Consider the following 24,042-nt stretch of genomic DNA (forward strand, 5'->3'; position numbering starts at 1 on the left):
TCCTGCAGAGACAAGCCCAGGAGAGCCAGAGCCTGAAGGGAGAACATTCTGACCCGTGTGGATGGAAAAGCACTGGAGGCGAGGCCAAGCTCAGAGGGCCCCCCTGAATGGGGCACTGCAGTGCTTTGTGTCCCCACCCCTCAGTGGGGAGGGGCAGAACTTTTGAAGAACTTGGGTTTGCCTCTAGCTATCCTCCTTCCTGCTCTTCCTCCCCAGCAGAGGACACGGAGTCTAGAAGCCTCGGGCCACTGATATGAAGCCAGGGGTGCCGAGAAGGAAGACCCTCGACTAGGCCCACCCCCACCCGTTCGGAGGCCCAGCAGCCTCACTCCTAGGACGGCACCAAGCATCGTCTGCAAACCCTTGCATTGTTTACAGACTCTGTGGACACCCCTCACAGCCTCTGATCTCACGTCAGCCCTGTGCACAAAGGATTATCCTGGTCCCCTGTTTCAGCGGTCCAAGTTGAGCCTCAAAGACACAAAGTAAACTACCCATGGCAGTTCTCAGGCTCAGGACTCATCCCATCCCCCTCCATCTCCCCTCCACCAAGATACCAATTACAGATCATCTATACTTCAATTAAAAAAAAAAAGATACCAATCACAGTGATGATTATTACCACTTTTGAGCATCTCTTGTGCACCAGGCATATGACTAGGTGCTTTGCTTCTATTAGTTTGTTTGTCCTTCAGAACAACCTGAGAAGTAGGTGAGGGTACCCCATTGTATTGGCTCAGAGAAGGTAATAACGTAAGTTATCATACTTGGTGTCAAGCACTATTCTAAACACCTTCCTGTGCATTACGTCATGCAATCTCAAAGCTCCCGTGAGAATAAGTGCAAGTATCATCTCCGTTTCAGAGACAGAGGAACTGAGGCTCGGAGACATCAGGCGAATTGTCTGAGGCCTCATAGCTAGGAAGTAGAGCTGGAATCGGAACCAAGTATTCTTACCACTGTTCCACACCTCTGGCAGTACAGACAACTTACTCAAGGTGGCACGTCTAGGGAGTGTCAGACTCCCACGGAAACCCCTGCCGGACTGAAAGCCCAGGGTCCTCCCACCCAGCTAACCTGCCTAGAGTAGGGCTGCAGGGACGCTTTGGATCCTGTTGGCGGCCTCCTCCTCTCCATCTAAGAGACAGCTCTCTGCCAATCAATCCCCAGAAATAGGACGCATGGAGACAGACCCCCTCCGTGGTGGCAGACAGCCCGGTCAGGCTGACAGAGCTGGCACCCAGCCCAACCGAACTCTTTTGCCAGGTTTTCTCTCTCTGCCTGATGCTCGCTGGCTGAAACCAGCCCCTGATTCTCATTTTCTCCCTTGGTCCCCATTGAAAGCGCTGAATGGGAGATAGAAAGGGAGCTTGGAGGGAGGGCAAGCAGGTCCTCGAGCGAGCCTTCCTGACCCTCCAGGAAGGGTAAGAGGAGCTGGATGGGGGTGAGGAGAGGGGTGCCGGGCTTCTGGAGTTGTGGGGCAGAGGTAACCTAGCAACCACTGGCTCATGCAGTCACAAAGCGACAGGCTTACCCACAGAACTGACGAGCCTTTCCATTGACGTGTCCTTTTGCTCTTTCCTGCTGGGGCAGCAAGGGCTACTCACCCACATGCTATAGCGGCCACTTTTCTCCGTGAGTCCAGGGATCTCCACAGGGCAGGAAATGGGCACTCCAGACAGCCCAGGGCCTGGGGGAGGACCCAGAGGGGCCAAGAGGGGAAAAGGGAAGTTCTGTCTCTGCATTGGTGTCATCAGGCCTCTTGTGCCTGGCCAGCTGGGGGCCCAGGGAGAGAGGGAAGGAAGGTCAGGGTCAGATTCAGTGGGGCCCCGGCCTGGCTTGCTCTGGAAAAGGCAGGCCTGGCCCGCTAGAGGCTCTGTTGACCTCTTCACAGCAGCTGTGGGCTATGACCCATTACTGGCTTATAAAATCAATTTAATAGTTTGCATCTAACACTGACAAAATGAAAACAAAAAATAGGATGAAACTATCAGTATGCATCATATATAACAAGGGTAAGAACTGCTTCAGTTTCACACACACACACAAATGCATGCACACTTGTGTGTGTGAATTGGGTTATGATGTAAAAATGAGTTTCTTACTATGGTCACAGTCAAAAGTATTTAAAAGTCTCTGCTCTATCGAGTCTTTTTCCTGTAGGCAGGTGGGTATGGGGCATCCCAATGCCCTGTCCTCAACCCTGCAGCATCTAAGTGCTCTCGAGCCTAGCCCCCATCATTAAGGATGTCCAAACTGCCTTCGAAGGAAGCCGTGCCAACTGGTTTTCTCTGTAGGCAAAGACCAGGAGACTTTGAGTCAGGATGCCTGGCTCCTTGCTGTTTGATCTCCAAGTCTCTCCTCTTACCCGATCTCAGGCAGTGCTGTCTGCTCCCCTCCACCCTAACCTGATGGAAGCCTGGCCCTGGGCGATCTCTGGGGTCCCTTGCAGATTCTATGACTCAGATGGTTAATTCTCAGAATGCACTGATTTCCTGCTTCAACCCCATCCTTGGCACCTGCAACCCCAGCACTATATGTACAGATCCATAGATTTAGATTAATCACAATTCTTGGCTTTAACACCTATTATCTTTCATTCATGTCATCACCAGTAAATGCACTTCTCAAACCAAGAACTAGAATACCACCATCAACACATCATATTTGCTCCTCTCCTCCCCGCCTCTTCCCACCTGCCCCCAGAAATAGCCTCTATCTGAATTTTGTGTTTAGCGTTCATTGCTTTTTTTTCTTGTTTTATCATGTTTATGATAATTTTCCTTGCTTCTTGTTTCTTTCTTTCTTTCTTTCTTTTTAAATTTTGGTTGTGCCGGCTCTTAGTTGCAGCAGGCAGGCTCCTTAGTTTTAGCTCGCCGGCTCCTTAGTTGCAGCACGTGTACTCTTTAGTTGAGGCCAGTGGGCTCCTTAGTTGCGGTTCACTGGCTCCTTAGTTTTGGCATGCATTCTCTTAGTTGCGGCATGCATGTGGGATCTAGTTCCCTGAACAGGGGTCGAACCTGCGTCCCCTGCATTGGAAGGTGGATTCTTAACCACTGCGCCACCAGGGAAGTCCTCTAATTTTGCTTGCTTTTGAACTTTATCTTTATTATTATTTATTTATTTATTATTTTTTTGCGGTACGCGGGCCTCTCACTGCCACGGCCTCTCCCGCTGCGGAGCGCAGGCTCAGCGGCCATGGCTCATGGGCCCAGCCACTCCGCAGCATGGAGGATCACTCCAGGATCCTCCCGGACCGGGGCACGAACCTGTGTCCCCTGCATCGGCAGGCGGACTCTCAACCACTGTGCCACCAGGGAAGCCCTGAACTTTATCTTTAAAAAGCATCTCAGGCCATATGGTCTCCTGCAAACTTGCTTTCCTGGACTTAGCATCACATTTGTAAGATTCATCTATGTTGTTGCGTGTAGCTGTGGTTCGTTCATTGTCGTTGCAATATAACGTTCAATCGTCTGAATGGACCACAGCATATTTATCTATTCTTCTGCCACTGGACATTTAGATTGTCACCAGGTTCTTGCTAATTTGAACAATGTTGGTTTGAATATTCTTACACATAGCCCCCTTTGCACGTCTGCAAGAGTTTCTCTGGGGTATATTTCTGGGAGAGGAACTGCTGGGTGATACGGCATGCAAATGTTCAATTTTATAAGATATTGCCAATTTTTTCCCCTAGAGTCTGTTCCGGTTTACACTCCTACTACCAGTCAACGAGAGTTCCCGTTATCCATCTTCAACACTAGTATTAAATTCGCCGGTCCTTACTCTGTTAGAGGCCCTACAATGGCTACGGAAGTGAGGACCCAATCGGCGGAGCACCCACTGACGAGGTAAGGTCCCAAATGCCTTCCGTGCTGACCAAGGAGGTGGAGGGGGCCGGGGTGGTCGGAAGACAAAGGAACTCAGCAAACTGAGCGTCCAAGTGGAGATCACCTTCCACTGCCATCAGCCAGGCCCCCAGTGGGTTCTCAGGCCTGAGTTAGCAAATCACAAGCAGGGCCCCTCCTGGGTAGGGACAGAGTCAGAGGCAGGGGGCAGGAGCACAGAAATTCCAGGGGTTTTCAGGGGCTGACTTCTTCTGTTAGTTGGGGGTAGGGGAGGCCAGCTAACAGCGACTTTCAGAGAAGGTTTGCTTTATTTCTTTAAGTCCCAGACCCCTTAGAGGCGAATGGAGGACGGAAGAGGAAACTCAGGGGCCTGGTCAGCGAGATCCGCAGAGATTCCTGGGGCAAAACGCCTTGCTTAGCATATCCAGAGTCCATCTATACACCTCCAGAGGGATTCCCTTCAGCCAGGCCCACCGGAAGGGAAAGCAGACAGTGAGCAGGCAGGTGGTCCCACCAGGCCCCTGGCGGACAGCAGCCCACCTTTGGATCCTCGCTGGACCTACTCCATCGCCTCCTCCGGGGGCAGAAGCACAGCGTCCTCAGGAGCGGGAAGGGGTGCGGGTGGAAGACAGAGAACCTGAGACGCTTGTCTCCAGCGAAGCGGAGCAAGAGCTTGAGGCTTCCCTGCAGCGACGCAGCCCTGACAGCCGCCCTGTCACCTCTGCATCTCCCGGGAGGGGCCCCCACGGGACAAGGACTCACTGGCCTAGTCTGGCCTTGGCGCCAGCTTTGGCCCCTGGACGCTGAGTCTGGGCCAAAACTGCCCCCGAGGGCAAGGGGGGAGGGTGACAGCCTATAGCTGGCTTCTCTTGGGCTGCCAGCAGTTTGGCTTGGGGAGAGGCCCATGCTAGGGTCAGCCCCCTGGCCCTGGAGGTGTATATAATGTACCTTTGCTCCAGTCCAGGTATTTGGATGAGTAGGTGGGTCTATGGCTTCTCTTTCTGGCTTTAGAAATGGTTTCTGAGAGAAAACTGGGGTCCTGGCTCCCTGCTCAGGCATCTTAGGAAGACAGAAGGGTCCCTGGGGCCGGATGGCATGGCTGGGAAAGGAGCCTGGGGGAGGCTCAGCTTTGGTGTCACGGGGGTGGCGGTGAAATCCCGGAAACCAGACTTCAGAGCATCTCAGGAATGGATTCTAATAAGCTCGGGTGGGCACCGCTGCCGGGGGGCTCCATTTGCTTCTCCCTGACCCTCTCCTTCAGGCCAAGGACTGAGCCAAAACCCGAGAAGTCAGGGTGCTGGCCAAGGAGCCACGCGGACGGCGGGCCACAGAAAGAACTGAGGATCCCAGGGATTGTGGATTTCAGGCTGATCCGAGAGGAACTGAGGACCTCCAAGCCCCAAACGCCCGGTGCCCACCGCTTCGGCCACCTCAGCCATCACTCCTTCTTCTCCCGGCACCACCCCCATCCCCAGCACGTGACCCACATCCAAGGTAGGGCTGGGGCCGGCCAGAGCCTGGCCGGAGGTGGGGACAGGGGAGGGCGTGCTGGAAAGGGAGGACCTGAGGCAGGGGCAGGGTGCGGGGGTCCAAGGGCAGACTGCCTAGCCCCACAGGATTTACGTCATTGCCAATTCTCCCATTTTACAAATCAGAGAAAGGGATGAACGTTCTGCTGCAGAGCTGCACTCTCTGGTCTAACTCAGGCCATTTCAGCCACTCAGCTATCCATCCACCAAATATCTAATGAGTGTGAACTATGGGTCAAGCAGTGTTTTAGGTCCTGGGGTTATGAGAGTGAGCGAGACAGACAGTGCCTGCCCTCACGGAGCCGACTCTTTGGTGGGAAAGAATAGGAAATAGATAAGGTGTCAGATGCGGTAAGTGCCAAGGCTATACAGGGAGGCCTGACCAACAGCATGACATTTGAGCAAAGGATAAAGGAAGACAGGGCATGACCCGTGTGGATCTCAGGGGGAAGAGTGTCCCAGGCAGAGGGAACAGCAAGGACAGAGGCCCTGAGGCAAGAGCATCCTGGCTCTGTTGGAGAAACAGCAAGGAAGTCAGTGTGGCTGGAGCAGAGTCAGGAGGGGAGAGAAAGGAGATGCATCAGAGAGGCAGCTGGGCCCACAACGCGTGGGCCTTGGAGCTCACCATGGTCACCCTTAAGCCATCTCGGTGAGTCAGGTGGGAGCCACTGGAAGGTTGAGAGCAAAGAGGTAGCAGAAGGGATCTACTGGCTTTTGAATGGATGGTGGCTTGGACCGGGGAGATAGCAGTGGAGGAGTTAGTGTCCCTGCTCTAGAGATATACAGAAGGTAAGGCCAACGGGATTTGCTGATAGATTCAAAACAGAGTACGAGACGGGAGAGGAGGCAGCCCGATTCCCAGGTGTTTGGCCTGAGTAACTGGAAAACTGGAGTTGCACTGGCTGAGACAGGGAAGCCCACAGAAGGGGCCAGTGGAGGGTGGGGAGGGTCAGGGGTTCGGTCTGGGACGTGGGAGATGCAACACGTGCGATGCCTCTTAGAAGTCCGAGAGGAGGTATCGAGTAGGCAGTCAGGTCCATTTGGGGCAGAGATGCCAACGTGAGAGCCGCTCAGATGGGGGTGGTATTTATGGGATCATCAGGGGACCATGTAGATGCAGGGGAGGAGAACCTGGCATGAGCCTGGGGACCCCAAGGCTAAGGGGTTGAGGAGATGAAGAGGAAGCAGTAGCCGAGGGGCTGGTGAGCCAGGAGGACCCAGGGGAGTGAGGGGTTCTGGCACCAAAGGAAAGTGTTCGGGAAGACAGAGTGAGCACCCACGGTAAGTCCTGACCAGGCTGTTCCCCAAAGCTGAACTAATGATGCTATAGCATCACACAAACCTTAGACTGGAGGGTCCTCACGTGTAACTGTCTCTTACCGCCTCCAGGCTGCCACGCACTCAGCCCTGGAAGCCTGACAGATGGCATGACGTTTTATCCAGAGGGTCTCGCTCCCTGTGATTTGAGCCCAGGCCCCTCTCGTCACAAACTGTGGCTTAATGCCCCCGTCCCCACATCCTCTTCTTTAAGCTGCCTGCCTCTGTGCTCACACCTGCACTTCACTGCCCTGTCGTAGAACACCGAAAGGACCCCAGGACTAGGGTCTCAGGAAGCCCGGGTTCCTGTCTTACCTCTGCCTGACTCACTGCGTGATCCCGAGCACATCCTTTCGCTGCCATTCTAGGTGTCCCCAGGGGTAAGGTCGCAGTGGTTACAAAGGCCCTCCCAGCTCTCGCCATCTCTGGGCTTGTGGTTACTGGAGGAAGTGGGCCAAGTGCAGCCCCTGCTCACCAGCCTCCTCCCAGCCCCCCGGAGTTCTTGGGGTCCACTCAGGCCCCCCTTCTCACAGCCTCTAACCCTTCACAGATCTCACCGGGAAGCCTGTCTGTGTTGTCAGGGACGAGTTCTCTCTGGCCGCCTCACGTCAAGCCACACTCTTACCCCGCTCTCTGATCGGGATGCCCACCATCTCGGTCCCCATTGGAGACCCGCAGTCCAATCGGGATCCCTGGCTTGCTTCTGGTGGGTACTTGGGCCACAGCCCCTCTACCTTGGGGTTATACGTGTGCCTGGCTTGGGTGGGTGCCTGAGAAGGAAAGGGCCATTGCTCTTAGGTCAGTGGGGTCTGGTGGGGAACCCCAGTGTTTTCCTTATTTCCTCAGGCAGCTGCATTTGCATTACTCCCCAGCCCCAGGTCCTCAGAAATGCACCCCTGCTTGGCTTTGATGTGTCTGAGGAGTCATAACAAGCAGATGTGGGCAACAGTCATGTGACTTACAGCTCTAGCCAGGAACAGGATTGGAAATACTGTATTTCATAACTTGTGTGCTCAGGCACCAGCCAATCAGAACAGCCGGCCATAGACAGTGCGCTGGGGGGCGGAGGGGGAGGGCAGCATTTCAGAGGCCGCTGCGCTGCCACGCCTTTCCCTTTCCCTTAAGGGCGGGGAGGACCCTGGGGAAGGGGCAGAGGGGCTTGGAAGGCTTGCTGCAGTGCTCGTCACCAACCTCGCCGGGAGTCACTCAGTATTTTAGTAACTGCCACAGCATGTCGACTGAATCTCTGTCCTGGCTTTGGGCTCCTAAAAGAGGCAAAGCTAGACTAAATCACAACCATCTTGGTACATGTGGCCAAATGTTCTCCAGCATCTCCCAGTAAAGCCACAGGCCAGGACACCAGTATCAGTAGCCACCATACCCACCAACCCACCAGTGGTGTGATTCCTACTCCTTCCCTCAAGGGCACCACCTCCCCGGTGAAGCTACCCTTCCCGTTAAGATGCAGGGCAGGAAGACGGGGAGGAGAGGAGGCTCTTCCACCTACAGTCCTCCCCACACCCAGTGTACAGGGAGGGCAAGGAGGAGAGCCCCAGGTACCAGTTGGCCGGATCTCGTCCCCTCCTTCCAGAGGCCTGGAAGAAGGAGTTGAAAGACCTGGCTTCCCGGGTGGCCATCCTCACCGAGGAGAAAGCGCTGAAGAGCAAGGAGGTGGGTGCAGAACAAAGCAGCTGCCTGAGAAGAGACGAAATGGACTCACTCCTCTGTAACTAAGTCCCTCCCACGTGGCTTCCAGCAGATCAGTGTAGCGCGAGCCTTCCTGAGAGGCGCTACTGTTGGCACGGGGGAAGGGGCCCATGAATTCAACCCAAGGGAGAGGGTCCCAGTGAGGGTTCAGAGGACAGAACGTACCAGGTGGAGAAATCCAAGAAGGGCTCATAGTTTAGAAGCGGATGGAGAGAGACGTGCCTAGTGGAAGCACACAGCATAAAGGCTCACAAGCTGGAAAATGCAGGGCCTCTTTAGAGACCAGAGGGCTGAGGAACAGGGCACAAGTGGGCAGCAGTGAGGGAGAAGGTGGGAGAAGGGCTGACTTTGGACGTAGGCAAGATCAGCTTGTTTCTCATTTCTGAACTTCGTTTCGTGTCTAATCTGAGAAGGGGTGGAAAATCCCTGAAGCATTACAGACAGAATGGGGGTGGCCTCCTGGGTGCTATTTGCTGATAAACCAATAAGGACAAGCGGGAGGCAGCTTGAAGGTGGTTGAAATTGGTCCTAGGACAGGCCCGGAACTTTGTGGCCGAGTCTGGTCCCGCCCTTGTCTTGCGCAACAGAGTTCCCGTCCCTGCTCTGCAGCTAACTCACTGTGACACTCAGGGCAACTCAGCTAAGCTGTCTGGGTCTCAGTTTTCTTATCTTTAAAATGGGGAGAAGGATACTACCAGTCTTAACTGGAGTTCCAGGGGCAGGAGGTCCTAGGCCTTGTGCCCACAGGCCTGGCTCAGGAAGGTTTCCCAGGGCAAAGAAAGGATGGCAAGCTGTGGGGGACAGTATCCTACACCAAGGCAGGATACTGTTTTCAAATCTCTGATGGGCTGGGGGGAGGGGCATGGGGAGGGCCTACCCAAGAAGTACAAGGACCACCCGAGAACCATGGCGGGGAGCCAACATTCAATGAAATTCCAGCAGGAAGAGCAATAGCTATAATGGAAGGGCCACCCCACTGGCAAGAGGGGTCTAGGACAGGGTCGGGTTGGCCTGGGTGATATCCTGGGTCCCCGGCCTCCTCCTCTTCTTTTCCCCCTTGTCCCCTCTGCTTTCTCCTCTTTCCCCCTCTCTGCCAAGAGTCTCTGGCTGCTTTTTTCCCAGCAGAAGGAGGAGCCTCAGCGGGAGAATGGGGCAAAGTACTCAGCAGAGACTGGTAGGCTCATCCCTGCTTCCTCCCGGGCCACGGCCCGCCGCCACTCCCGCCAGGGCGTACGAAACCACTCTCCGAGCACAGGTGGAGGAGACCAGACCTTCATCCTACAGGATCAGGAGTTGCTGGTGAGGTGCTGGGAAGGTTGGGGGCTGTGGACCCTACAGAGGCCCTAGTCTGAGGGCAGAGAACATGGTGGTACCTGCTCCCAGGCTCACAGGGATCCAACTAGGACCCTTGCAAACTGCTTTCAAGCCTGGCTTCTCCCAGGGAGCCTTGCACCTGAGACCACAAGGCTCAAAAACCCCAGACCTGGGAGTCAGGAGCCTGGATTCCAATCCCCAGCTGCCTCTAGCTTTCTGTCTGAGCCTTTCCCTCTCTAAGTCCTTTTCCCTCTCGGGACCTTAGTTCCATGATTTAGCCAAACTGGGAGCACGGACACGTTGTCACACGGTCTGGTCCAGCTGTGGCACCTGACGTGTTAGCGAAGGGAGCCACGGCGGTGGAATGAGAAGCCTGGAGGTGGAGGCCCTGCCTGGCGTGTCCTCACCACGCCCAGCCTGCTGCCCCCCCGCAGCCTGCAAGGCTGGTCGCAGCCACCTCCCCACACCCTGGAGCCGTCTGGTCTGTGCTGCAGCGAAGCATAAAGCCCCCTCCTCCGTGTTCGAGTGTCCCATGGGGGCCTGAGAGGCACGCAGGAGTCGTGCTGGCGGGCGAGGCAGTGAGCGTCTCTGTTCAAAGGCGCACCCGTTCTCCAGGAGAGGCCAGACTATGACAGCATCCTGACACCTGCCCTGTGACCAGTGCTTTAAAGCACGCAGTCGCCTTGGAGCCCTAAGACAGTTCAGGGAACAGAGAGAGCAGACAGGACCCCATTCCACAGACGGGGAGGCTGAGACCCTGCCGGGTGACAGCCCACGGCGCAGGTCCCCGGAGAGGGCGCAGCATAGCAGGGGCTAGAACACAGTGCTCTCTCCACCATAGGGCGGCCTCACCTTCCCTGGAAGTAGGTTCTCGGGTCCTGTGGGGAGGGGGCACAGGGCAGGTAAGTTGGATGCGGAGAATGGAGAGGGACCCCGGGCAGATGGGGGCGGGGGTCACCTCAGGGGGCGGGTACCCGGGGGTGAGGGTGGGCAGCCTAGCAGTCGCAGGCCTGGGGAGAGGCCCGGCCCAGTTCCCGCTCTGCTAGGGATGAGGCAGACCTGCTGGGCACTGACAGCGCACCTCGGGTCCTGGGGAGACTGACCACCAAGCGCTGAGGGAACCCCACTTTCCTAGGACCCCGGGGGCTCCGCCTCCCCCCGTGGGCCCCAGCTCCACACAGGCACAGCCGCCAGCAGCAGCCTGGCCCAGGAAGCCCCCATCACCCTTCCAAGACAGAGCTGGATCTCTTGCCGCTGATCCCTGACTGGAGGACGCCGCAGGGAAAGGGCCCTGAAGTAGCCAAGATGCTAGAGGCTGAGAAGGCGGCTGGGAGTGAAGAGCACAGGGCTCTGGGCGGGAAGGAGCCCCCGGCCGAGCAGGGCACAGAACCAGCTGACTTCGACCCTCAGGCCGCCCACAGGGATCACCCCACCTCTTTGCTAACATCTCCAATCTCTGAACTTGGGAACTTCAGGGAGGGGAGGCCCATGGGGTCCCTGAAATCCCCACACCAAGGACCCAAGCATTTGGGAGTTGGTGCATCTCTGAGGAGCTGACGGGCCAGCCCTGACCTTGCCTTCCCCGTGAGGGACTTTGGGGTACAACCAGCCCAAGTAGGGCTCAGGGACGAGGGGTCCAGGTGCCTGATTCTGAGGCTTCGTTCTGCCACAACAGCTCTGCGAGGTGTCCTCCTCTCTCGAGGCCTCAGACGCCTCATCTGCCCAGTAGGGAGGTTAAGAATCTTCCTCCAGGGCTGTAGGCAGAGAAAGCTTTCTACAAAGTGTAAAGTCCCGTGCGGAGGGGAGGCAGGGACCATCGTGGGGACCCGTCTAGCCAAGCAAGGGCTCTGGGAGACCACCTTGCGGGGGAGGCAGCTGTGCAGCCAGCTACATGCTGTCCAGCCACGCCGACCCAGGCCTGTCGTCCTGCCCACAGATCCTGGAGCTGCTTTCTCAAATCCTGCAAACAGACTCCTTGAATACTATCCGGTTCTGGCTACTCTACGCGCCCCCCAAGGGTGAGGACACAGTCCCGGGCCTAGAACCTCGTCTGAGTGGAGACCGCTGAGGGCTGTGTCCACTGTTTCTGCGGGACTCAGGTGTCACTCGGCTCCCACCCCAGGGCCTTACACGGGGGCCTCTCCTCCTTTTTGGAGCCCCAAACTAATCTCTTCCAGCTAGACAACGTCACTGCTCCCTCCTCCACATTCCTCAGCAGGGTTTCCACGACCCTGCTCCTTAGAGGGGACCCCCTCCTCCACACTGACCGCAGGCCTCGGCCCCTGGGAGGGAGACACTCAAAGACCATACTTAGCAGACATGGCCTTTAATCCACCACTGTGGGAAATGCACACGCACAGAGATGCAAATACACGTACATAAGAGCACACACACACGTGCACATGGACACGTAAACGGACGTACACATACTCACTGGGGCGGTAGGTGGAGGGTGTATCTAAGTGGGCGGGTGAGGAGTGATGAGAGCCAGAGAGCTGATTGGACGGGAGAGTGGAGGAGGAGGGGGGGAGGGCGGGTCCCCAGCCGGCTTCCCAGGGGGCCAGGGGCCGAGGTGGCAGGTGAACCAAGAACCAGGGACACTCGAGAGAGGTGTGGAAGGCCGAGGCACGCTGCACACACAGGGGCCAGAGAAGTGTGGCCTTCCCCACGGGCCCCCGAGGACAGAATGTGAGATGGTTAGAGAGCCGTCTGGACCCACTGGGCAGAAGAGCTGGAGGGCCCGCTCCCTGACGTTCCCACCTAGTGGCAGGATGGGGGCTGAGGTCTTGCCCCTGAGGATTCTCCCCCGCTTGTGCTTACAGAGAAAGACAGGGCACTAGGCCTCCTGCAGACAGCAGTGGCTCAGCTCCTTCCCCAGGCCCTAGTCTCCATCCCATCAGAGAAACTCCTGAACCAGCTCCAGGAAATTCAAGAACCACTTCAAGAGAGGCAACAGCTACCCTACAGGTGGGCTTCGCACCCCTCAGCTGCCCCTCTCCTCCGTAACATTCAGCCACGTGTCCTCCCAGGTGAGGCCAGTGGAGGCCAGAGGAGGGAGCCCGGCGCTGGCCAGAGCCTGGGCTGCCTAAGCCTGTCCTGGAGGAAGAGGCCCATGCTCTCCCCCGGACCTCCCCCTGTTCTACCTATGCGGCTTGAAAGCTTACTCTACCAGACCAGACTCCAGGGGCCAGCCGTGGGGATGCTAAGGGGGTGACCTGTGTCACTTATAGCAAGACAGGGCCAGGTAAGCCACATCTAGCTCTCCAGGAGCTCTTGGTCTTTGGGAAGACACAACAAGCAGAGAAGGAACGGTGACACAAGGCAGGCAGAAGTACCTTTATGCGGGTTTAAGTCCTCTGCATGGCTGGAGAGAAGGATTAATGATGAGCTGGGGAAAGGGAAGATGAGGGAAGTCCGCACACAGCAGGGGAGTGGGGCCTGAGTGTCAGCCATGGGACCAGCAATCCTGAGTGCCCACTATGTTTGCCTGACACCGCTGGGTGTTTCACACGTTTCTAGTCCATACAGCCACCCACGGAGGCAGTATTACCTCCATTTTACAGATGAGAAAACTGAGGCTCAGGAACAGTTGAATGACAGCCCCAAATCACGCAGCTGGGCAGCAGAAAAGCTGGGGTTCAGACTTAGGCTTATCTGACTTCCAAGCCCAGCAGCGCTCAGACCCACCAGGGAGCTTATTGAAAAGGCAGATGAGATTGTCACACAGTAGGGTGGGGGTGAACGCGGAGATGTGTATTTCCAACAGTCCCCTAAGTATGTCTGATAGCGCCTGGGGACACTGCTGGGATGGATAGGATTTGAACAAGCAAATGAGAGGGTGGGGAAAGTCAGGAGTGGAAGTCAGAAATGGGAAGCGTTAGGGAATGTTAAATTTGGGAGTGGCTGGAGCGCGGGTGGGTGGATTGGTGAGAAGGGGGTGGCATGCTGTGCTGGCTTGGATGTGCTGAAGGTGTGGGTGCTTGCTCTGGCCCTGGACTTGGTTTTCTTTTCCACTTTGAGACCAGGGGTGGCACAGTGGTAAGGCAGCTTCACTGTGACCTTAGGCAAGCCACCTCCCATCTGTGAGCCTCTGTTTCACCTTCTCAAAACACCCTCTCCTGGAATCATAGGGAGGAAAAATTACATCGGGTGCATCAAAAGGCTTGCTGAGTGCAAAGCCAATACAAGATATGAATGTTATCCATGCTCATCAGTAATTCATCAGGGAAGCAGGGTTTCTGTCTTCTCCACTCCCACAGGAAGGCTTCCCGTCTGCAGGGAAGCAGTAAGCCAGGGGAGGGCAGGTGCAGTGGCCTCCCTACGGCTCCTTACAGAAGGGCCTTGGTTCCCTGTGGCCACAGCGGGCGATGGAGTCACAGTTGTTGGGGTCCTGCTTGGGGTGGGGCCATCCCTGCACAGACACCTGCTGGCTCTCAGGAGGGGTGGGTCTTGCCTCTCCCTGGGGCACCTTCCCCACCTCCCTGCCCACCCTGCCACTCGGCTGGCTGCACGGCTCCAGCCTGACCTTCCCAGCCTCTCCTTGTGTTGGTTTTAGCCAATCCCTGAAGAAGACAAAGACGCCACCTCTATCAAAAAGCGAAAAACCAGGTAAGAGTCCACATAGCAGGTCACTGGGGGCTCAGAGAGGCCCACCATGGCTAGATTCCTCAGGGGATACAAGGACCCCCTGGAGATGGACCCCTGCCCAAAGAAGCGGCTCATTTCATCCATCCATCCATCCATCCACTCATTCGTTCAGCAGATCCTTAATCAGTACCTAAGCGCTAGCTTCTGGGATCACTGGGGGAGAATCTGGAGACGAGTTCCTGCTGCCGTGGAGCTTCATCCTAGGGAAGGAGTGCAGACCACAAAGACACCTGAGGCAGATGGGTGCCCTACGGAAAATGACAGGGCGATGGCAGAATCAGGAGGACTGGCAGGGTGGGGAGAGGGCCCCTTGAGCCGAAAGGCAGGAAGGATCCAGCCCTCTCTGGGTCAAGGGAGAGCCCGCGAGCAGGGCTTCCACATGCCAGGTGTGTTGGTGAACGAGCAGGCAGGCCAGGGTGGCCGGAGCCTTGTGGGTTGGGGACAGTGGTAAGACATGAGATAGATGGACAGAGCCGGCCTGTGGGAAAGGCCAGGCATGTGGTCTCATAAAGAGAGCATGGGGTTCACTGGAGGGTTACCAGCAGGGTGTGGTGGGACCCCTCTGGCTGCTGTGTAGAGAATGGACTGTGGGGTCCCAGAGGGGATGAGGGAGACCAGGGAGGAGGGGGTACCTTAGACCAGAGCGGGGGTGGGGGGGAGGAGAAGGAAGGTTGGAGGGGAGAGGAGAGGACAGGTATTCTCGATGTACACTGTTCTCCCCCACTAGACTGTAAAGGGTCCTGTGTGCCGGGCAGCGTGTCTGACACAGAGTAGGTACTGCTCAGACATCTGTGACCTGGATGTAGAAGAGGGCGGTGAGGCTGGGGGAAGGGAGCCAACCCCTCCCAGGTTGCCAGGAGAGCCCAAGCAGAAGCCTGGCCTGACCCAGGCACACACATATCCACCAGGGCCTGGCGGGGAGAAGGGGTCTCTCCAGATCTCCTGGGCAGCTCCCAGGTAGGGACCTGGCCCCTCACACTCTCCTGCCTGCTGTGTTCCACGCCCCCCCCCCCAGAGAACCCTGGGAAAGCACAACTTCTTCGCGTGCACTCCAGCCAGAACCCAGAAGAGAAGGCGGCAAAGCCAAAGGTAGAGTGTTGAGGAGTTCGCACCACTTTGCCCACCTTGCTCAAGAAGAGCCCCTGAGTTCAAAGATTCGGCCTGCACCTCCTCAACAGCAGTACCGGTTTTCCTATCACATGGAGCCTATTAAAATACTGTCTTCCCCTTAAGAGGACAGTTCCGCTCTCCTACCAGGAGGTCTGTGCTTGGGTAGTTTGCTCCAGGAGGGGGGATGAGCTGTACCAAACCATCCCGACTCCCTTGGAGAAAGCCTCCCCACGTGGGGCTTCCCTGGTTCTGTTAGGTTCCAGAGAACTGAAGGGCAGGTGGTAGATGGGGCTCTGCTCATCCTTGAGCCAAGTCTCCCAGGGTTCTGGGTAGATAAGAGCAGAGGGTGGGAACTCACAGGCCACTTTCCAACACTGATCCATACCAATTATTGAGTCCCTACCAGGCACTGAGGCAGATACTAGCTAATTCATATAGAACACTATATGAATTGTTGTACATATTTTATATAGGGTACTATGTTTGATGTTCCCCAAAGCTCTATGAGGTAGAGAATCACTCCCATTCTATAGATGAATAAACTGAGTGAGGCTGAGAAAGGTGAATTAGCTTGTCCAAGGCCACACAGTAAGTGACAACCAGGATCCAAATGCAACATGTCTGGATCTAGAATCCCTGCTCCCATCTGCTGTATTCTGCTGCCTTACGAACAGCAACCCTCACCAAAAGTTGTGGTCACATTCCTGAAGAGCATATGGTTAGGAAAATGGCGGCTGGCAAGACCAAGAAGGAAAGGGACATTATATAAATGTGACCCAGATGCAACTGGGGTGTCTCTATCCTTTAAGATATAGAGAAGACGGCTTTGACCCTCTGGGAAGTCCAATGTCTTCCTTGAGATTTCTGCAAATTGCTTGGGATGGGGTGGGGAGGTCGGCATTGAGTATTTACAATTTCATCATCACCTATGGCTCTGAGCTCCTACTTCTACTGACTTAGTTCAGTCCACGGATTGTGGCTCCACTCTCTACTTCCAGCACTGCCCCCATTCCCCCACGTCAGTTCATATGACCCCTTTCACACAAAACTTGTGCACGGCAGGCTTCAATCAAGATCAGGGGCTGGGGCTTCCCTGGTGGCGCAGTGGTTGAGAGTCCGCCTGCTGATGCAGGGGACACGGGTTCGTGCCCTGGTCCGGGAAGATCCCACATGCCGCGGAGCAACTAAGCTCGTGTGCCACAACTACTGAGCCTGTGCTCTAGAGCCCGTGAGCCACAACTACTGAGCCCACGTGCTGCAGCTACTGAAGCCCACGCGCCTAGAGCCCGTGCTCCGCAACAAGAGAAGCCACTGCAATGAGAAGCCCGCGCACCGCAACGAAGAGTAGCCCCCACTCGCCGCAACTAGAGAAAGCCCGTGCACAGCAACGAAGACCCAACACAGCCAAAAATAAATAAATAAATAAAATTTATAAAAACAAAAACAACAACCATGCCCTGGGAATTCCCTGGCTGTCCAGTGGTTAGGGCTCCACGCTTCCACTGCAGGGGCACAGGTTAGATCCCTGGTCAGGGAACTAGGACCCCGCATGCCGCGTGGTGCGGTCAAAAAACCCAAAAAACCAAACCAAAACAAAAACCTATGCCCCTTGCCATCTCACTGAATTTCCCCTGCCCTGTCCTCAACCCTGCCACCAGTTTGCCCCCAGAAAGCCCACACTATTTTAATTTTTTCCAATTTTTTCCTTGTAAAATATACATAACACAAAATTAACCATTTAAACCACTTTGAAATGTACACATCAGTGTCATTAACTACATGAACATTGTTTGCAACTATTACCACCACGCACCTCCAGAACTCTCTTCATTTTGCAAAGCTGAAACTCTGAAACCCATTAATAATTTCCCATTCCCCCCTCTTCCCAGTCCCTGGCATTCCACTTTCTGTCTCTGAATCTGACAACTCTAGGTCCACCATATTAGTGGAATCATACAGTCGTACGCATTATCCTTCTGTATCTGGCTTACGTCGCTTAGCGTGATGTCCTCAAGGCTCATCCATGTTGTAGCATGGCTCAGAATATCCTCGCACATTTACTTTTTTAATCGATGCAGCAGTTCAGCTCCTCCAGCCTCTGTTCCCAAACCCTCCAGCTCCACCTTGCCGTCTAACCTCATTTAGGGGCTGAGCTGAACAGGAGGACTGTTCATGGAATAGGGTCCTTGCCCCTGGGCAGCTGTGGTTACAAGAGTGTATCGCTACTCCATTATGAATAACTTTTTGAAATCCAGACAGTGAAAAATTCTAAAAGCTATCTGTTTCCAAAATATACCATACGTCTTGGCACAAAAGCCCTGGGTGCTTAGGTAATCCTTCTACCCCTCCTCTAATTTTTCGGGAAAAATTGTCATGAGATTAATATCTGCCCCTGCAGATTCTCATACTTTCTTACTCCCCGGAGCGCACCTCTCTTTTAAGCTCCTTAGCCCATCCTTCAAAGCTATTTATTTTGCTTTCTCCATCTCGTGTTTCCTTTTGCAACTCGCTGCAAAATGCTTGTGTCACTGCCTGGCTTTTGCACCCATTGTCACTGCATTGAAAGACAAGATGTTTCAGGCCTGGCTTCTTACCTGTGTATTTTGCGGGTAGATTGTGAACAGATGAGATCTTTCTCAGCAGCTCTGCAGTCTGTTAGGAGAAAGATAAGGGGACTGAGTTGAATCATGTGCACATAGAAACACTGTGGAAATAAACATGTGCTATGCAAATGGGAATGGGAAACTACCATATTGCAAAAACACAGATGGCTAACCTATGGTTGCATGGGATGATCTGACCTCATTCAATGCTCACAGCCACCCGTAAAGTGGGTCTTATAGGTGGAAAACCCAAGGCTCAGAGCAGAAGCAACATCAAAATTTACACAGCCCATAAGCAGTGGATTCAAACTCAAGGCTGTGGGCTCCTCTGTCAGTGCCCTTTACTTTCTGCCAGCTGCCATCTTGCAGGATCACCCCAAGTCCCACTTGTCTCCAGACAGAGAAGTGGACCCTTCTCTCACTTCCAGCCACTTCACCCTCTCTTCCTTCTGCTTCCTCTTCTTCCGTCCCTTAGGTATGGAGTTCGGCAGGGTTTGCTGTGACTCCTTGGCCCTCTTTGAAGTCCTCCAACAGGCCTGCATCCTTTCTCCATGTTTTAAGGGAGTCACTGCTGAACCCCAGGGGGACAGCCAGCTGGGAGAACTGGAAGGTTCCAGACATCTCACAAAGCACTGGCCAGAGTCATCACTGGCCTTCCTGGAAATGCAAGTGGTGTCTGGCCTGCCTTCCTCGTCACCTGCACAGGGCCATCTTGACCTCAGGGCCATCTTGACCTCAGATCCTGTGCAGGTTGGAGGCCAGGCTGGTTACTGGGCTGTGGCCTGTAAGCTCTGCTTGGCTTTGCAGAGTTTCTGTGCCCTGCTTAGCAGCACTCCCTGTCTGGGCCCCCTTTTGGGCAACAAGGTGACTTCTGCTGGGTGTCAGGACCCCATGACTACTCCTGAGTCACTTCTAAATTTTCCTTGGCTCAGGCCCTGGAATTTCTCTTCTCACTCCCCTCTGTTTCTCTGCCTGCCTGAAGCATGAGGACAGATTTTCCCTTCCAATCTTCTCTCCTATGGCTCTAGGTCCTCCATGGGATCCAGTCTCCTTAGTCACTGTGAAAGCCATTGTTGGGTTTGCCCACATGCCCCCCACCCCCTTCCAGGTGGGCCTGAAACTTAGCTCCGTCCAACCAGAGTGCCCCATTCCTGGGCACAGTGACTGGTTCAAGGATTGGATAAGCATGTGACCCAAACCAGGCCAACCAGAGTCCACCCTTGGGATTGTTTTGTTGGCTGGGAAGGAATGTTGGCTTTTGAGATGATGCCATCATCGGTCATCATTGCTCCAAGAGACAAAGCTGTGGATTCAGTCACACCTGATGGTCCTGATTCTTCCCCATTATATGAGACAATAAAATTATTTCTTAATCGAAGTGTTGATTTTTATGCACTTTTAACATAAACCTGACTATTTTAACCATTGTTAAGCATATAGTTCAGTGATATTAAATACATGCATATTGTTGGGGTACCATCACCACCATCCATCCATAGAACCCTTTTCACCTTGCAGAACTGAAACTCTATACCCATCAAACCATAACTCCCCATTCCCTCCTGCCCCCAGCCCCTGGCAACCACCCTTCTACTTTCTGTCTCTATGGATCTGACTGTTCTAGGTACGTCATATAAGTAGAATCATACAATATTTGTCATTTTGTGACTAGCTTACTTCACTTACCATAGAGTCCTCAAGATTCATCCATGTTGTAGCACGTGCCAGAATTTTCTTCCTTTTTTAGGCTGAATAATATTCCCTTGTATGTATATCCTCCATTTTGTTTATCCGTTCATCCATCGGGGAACATTTGGGCTGTTTTGCTTTTTGGCTATTGTGGATAATGCTGCTAGGAAATTGAGTGTACAGAAGAAGTTGATTTTTATGTTACATGTGACCAAAGGGATCCTGGATAATCTAAGGTCACACAGCTAGTAAGCAGAGGCTCCAGAACTAGCATACAGGCTCATCAGACTCCAGAGCCACTGACAAGAGCCCTTGGTTCCCAAACTTGAACCATTCTCATACCCCCGTCATGAACATGTTACAACTGTTCACCACCTGTACTATATTCCTTCATATTTCTTTAAATTTACCTTTTTACTTTTTTTCACTTAACTATAGTTTTGACCTCAGCGATAATATCCCTGGCATCATGGTTTGGAGGTGTTATTTATAAAAGTTTCTCATACACACAAAAATAAATAGAAATAGAAATGTTTAAAATGATAATGTTCCTCCGTGTGCCCCCTAAGTTCTACTTGTACCACCAGAGTACACTTTCCACACCTCGGGAAACGTTGACTAGAACAGATAGCAGTTGGAAGATGAGAGAACCACGCTTGGGAACCGTGGCTAAAGGACACACGCGGGGGTCAGCTTCTCCATGCCCAGTTTGCTGGCTCAACAGTCACCCCACTGACCGCCCTCCACTTGATGGGTGAGATGAGAATAGGCTGGAGACCCCTTTTCAGCAAAGGCAGGGGAAGGTGGTACCCTCCCTCCTGGAGCCTTAGGAGCTCACTGTTGGGACATCCCTCAGACGCTCCCAAGCCCCCTTCCCAGCCCATGGCAAACCCTCATTGTAGCACCCATGACATGGCGTCCAACTTCAGGTTGGACAAGGACAGTAACAGAGATCCCACCACCTTTCCTGACTGCTCACACCTTAGTTCTGTCCCCAGAGCCACAGAGATCAGGTCTTTCCTTCTTCCTCTGGCTTTCTAATTTTGCCCTTGTCAGAACTCTTTTAGGTCTCAAACCACGCCTCCTTTCAAATATTTATACCTTAAAAAAAAATTATTTTTGGTCTGATTGCATTAGCTAATACTTCCAGAGAATAATGTTAATTAATAACTATGATAGTGAGCATTTTAATAGTATTTAATGGGAATGCCTTTCATTTTTCACCATTGAGCATGAGTTGACTTTGTTTACATATCAAATATATATAAACTGAAATATTCACATATTCGTAAAGTTAGGTCAAGAAGTATCCTTCAGCTCTTACGTGTTTAATCCACGCTGGAACCTTATGAGGTAGATACTATCGTTAAAGACAATTTTACAGATAAGGAGCTGGAAAAAAAGAAGGAACTTGCTCAAGGTCGTATAAGCAATAGGAAACCGATTCAGGATTCAAATCTTGCAGCTTGAATGGGCAGAGCCCATCCTCTTAACCCCATTCTAACTCCCCATAATAACTCCACATGGTAGATATTAGCACAATTTTATAGACGAGAATTCAGAAGAGAGGTTAAGTGATTCGTCCAAGGTCAAACAGCTGACAAGTACATCCTTCTCACAGGTCAACAGGGTCGTCTTAGAGTTTATATCTACTGCACATTGGCTTAATTTCTTCTGCGTGCTGTGTGATTTATTTCCCTCAAATCTGTCTTCCATTTCACTGTCTTGTGTTTCTATCATGTCAGCTATACCCTTGATATTATTCTACTACATTCATTAATTCTGTAGTGGTATTATTTTTGTCCTTGTTTCTTTTCTTAGTCCTTTTCAACTCATTCTATTGCCTTGTCTGAACTTCAATCTCTTGTTTCAGAGTTCAAGTTGTCTTTAATTTCTTGAGAATGCAAAACAGTTTTGTTTTTTTAAAATTTATTTGTTTTACTTGTTTATTTTTGGCTGCATCAGGTCTTTGCTGCTGTGCGCGGGCTTACTCTAGTTGTGGTACGCGGGCTTTCGTTGCAGTGGCTTCTCTTGTTGCAGAGCACGGGTTCTAGGCGCCCGGGCTTCAGGAGTTGTGGCTCCTGGGCTCTGGAACGCAAGCTCAGTAGTTGTGGCGCATGGGCTTAGTTGCTCCGTGGCATGTGGGATCTTCCTGGAGCAGGGCTCGAACCCGTGTCCCCTGCATTGGCAGGCGGATTCTTAACCCCTGTGCCACCAGGGAAGCCCCCAAACAGTTCTTATCTAATATTTTCTTCTGTTCCTGGGTGTATCTTCTTCCAGAAATGTGCATGTCATCTTTCTTTGCCATGTTCTCCTTCCTCTGTCCCACTCCGTCCTCTTCTCCTGTGGAGTTTTTGCACAGGTACCCTGTCAGTTTCTTCTGGTTTCGCTTACGTTGGATCTGGAGTACGTCTTTCCAAGCCCCTTATTTGCACAGATGGTGACTTCTTGATTCTCCTCTTTGTTTACCTGGGCCCTGTGTGCACCCTCCTCTCTGAACATTAGCTTGAGGTCTGACTGTCATTGGTTTATATTCTTCCTGTTTCCCTCTTCAGCTTTCTGGGACAGAGGGGTTGGAGAAAACTGGGTCCTGGGAAGCCAGCAAACCAACTGCGTCTCTGTTCTCTTCATCTGTAACTATTAAAAAATAAACTTTTAACTTTAAAACTGTGTTAGGTTTACAGAAAAACTGTGAAAAAACAGAGTATCCATATATCCTACATCCAGCTTCTCCCACTCTTTTTTCTTTTTAATGTAACAGCTTCACTGAGATCTAATTCACACACTGTGAAGTCCACCTATTTCAAGTGTACAATTCAATAGTGTTTAGTATTCACAGAGTTGTGCAACACAATCAATTCCAGAACATTTTCGTTACTCCAAAAAGAAACTCCAATACACATTGGCAGTCACTCTATTTCCCTAAAAGCTCCCCCTTCCCTATGCGGCCACTAAACTATTTTCTCTCTCCATGGATTTGCCTATTCTGGCCTTTTCATATAAATGGAATCATTTAATATGTGATTTTGTGACTGGCCTCTTTCACTCAGCATAACATTTCCAAGGATCATCCATGTTGTCGCATGCGTCAGTACTTCATTCCTTTATGGCTGAATAATATTGCATTGTACGGATATACCACATTTTGTCTATCCATTTACCAGTTGATGGACATTTGGGTGGTTTCTATCTTTTGGCAATTGTGAATAGCACTGCTATGAACATTCATGGACAAGCTTTTTGTGTACATATGTTTTCAATTATTTGGGGTCTCTACCTAGGAGTAGAATTGCTAGGTCCTATGATAACTGTGTTAAACTTTTTGAGGAATGGCCCGGCTGTTTTCCAAAGCAACTGCAACATTTTATATTCCTACCAGCAGTGTATAAGGATTTGAATTTCTCAACATCCTGTCAATACTTGTTATTGTCTTCTTTTTTTAATTATAAGACTTTTAGTTTAATTTTATTTTTGTTTTTAACATCTTTATTGGAGTATAATTACTTTACAATGGTGTGTTAGTTTCTGCTTTATAACAAAGTGAATCAGTTATACATATACATATGTTCCCATATCTCTTCCCTCTTGCGTCTCCCTCCCTCCCACCCTCCCTATCCCACCCCTCTAGGTGGTCACACACCAGCGAGCTGATATCCCTGTGCCATGCGGCTGCTTCCCACTAGATGTCTATTTTACATTGGGTAGTGTACATATGTCCACGCCACTCTCTCACTTTGTCACAGCTTACCCTTCCCCCTCCCCATCCTCAAGTCCATTTTCTAGTAGGTCTGTGTGTTTATTCCCGTCTTGCCCCTAGGTTCTTCATGACATTTTTTTTTTCTTAGATGCCATATATATGTGTTAGCATACGGTATTTGTTTTTCTCTTTCTGACTTACTTCACTTTGTATGACAGACACTAGGTCCATCCACCTCACTACAAATAACTCAATTCCGTTTCTTTTTATGGCTGAGTAATATTCCATTGTATATATGTGACACATCTTCTTTATCCATTCATCTGTTGATGGACACTTAGGTTGCTTCCGTGTCCTGGCTATTGTAAATAGAGCTGCAATGAACATTTTGGTACATGACTCTTTTTGAATTATGGTTTTCTCAGGGTATATGCCCAGTAGGGGGATTGCTGGGTCGTATGGTAGTTCTATTTGTAGTTTTTAAGGAACCTCCATACTGTTCTCCATAGTGGCTGTATCAATTTACATTCCCACCAAGAGTACAAGAGTGTTCCCTTTTCTCCACACCCTCTCCAGCATTT

General features: G+C 52.4%; 1 protein-coding gene and 1 long non-coding RNA gene across 3 annotated transcripts in view; one reads left to right on the forward strand and one right to left on the reverse strand.

The window, feature by feature from the left end:
• The window catches only part of LOC137209242 (uncharacterized), a 38,937-nt gene continuing 14,895 nt past the window's right edge, over positions 1-24,042 (reverse strand). The window contains exons 5-7 of the long non-coding RNA XR_010935957.1: positions 19,762-19,924; positions 18,067-18,124; positions 1-1,690 (exon numbers count right to left, since the gene is read on the reverse strand). This is a non-coding gene — a long non-coding RNA (uncharacterized lncRNA). The remainder of the gene's footprint in view (positions 1,691-18,066; positions 18,125-19,761; positions 19,925-24,042) is intronic.
• Positions 3,805-16,910, forward strand: TBATA (thymus, brain and testes associated). 2 transcript variants are annotated; one of them, XM_067708922.1, is made up of 11 exons: positions 3,805-3,851; positions 5,110-5,342; positions 7,245-7,400; positions 8,286-8,365; positions 9,118-9,126; positions 9,524-9,700; positions 11,652-11,733; positions 12,538-12,682; positions 14,271-14,323; positions 15,378-15,451; positions 16,605-16,910. In XM_067708922.1, exons 1-11 carry the CDS (start codon positions 3,805-3,807, stop codon positions 16,680-16,682), a joined length of 1,134 nt encoding a protein of 377 aa, XP_067565023.1. In that variant the 3' UTR covers positions 16,683-16,910. The 2 variants fall into 2 exon arrangements, with proteins under 2 accessions (XP_067565023.1, XP_067565024.1); XM_067708923.1 differs by lacking the exons at positions 9,118-9,126; positions 16,605-16,910 and having other exon boundaries at positions 8,286-8,371; positions 15,378-15,521.

Source organism: Pseudorca crassidens, chromosome 16, assembly GCF_039906515.1.
Source record: "Pseudorca crassidens isolate mPseCra1 chromosome 16, mPseCra1.hap1, whole genome shotgun sequence".
Taxonomy (NCBI): domain Eukaryota; kingdom Metazoa; phylum Chordata; class Mammalia; order Artiodactyla; family Delphinidae; genus Pseudorca; species Pseudorca crassidens.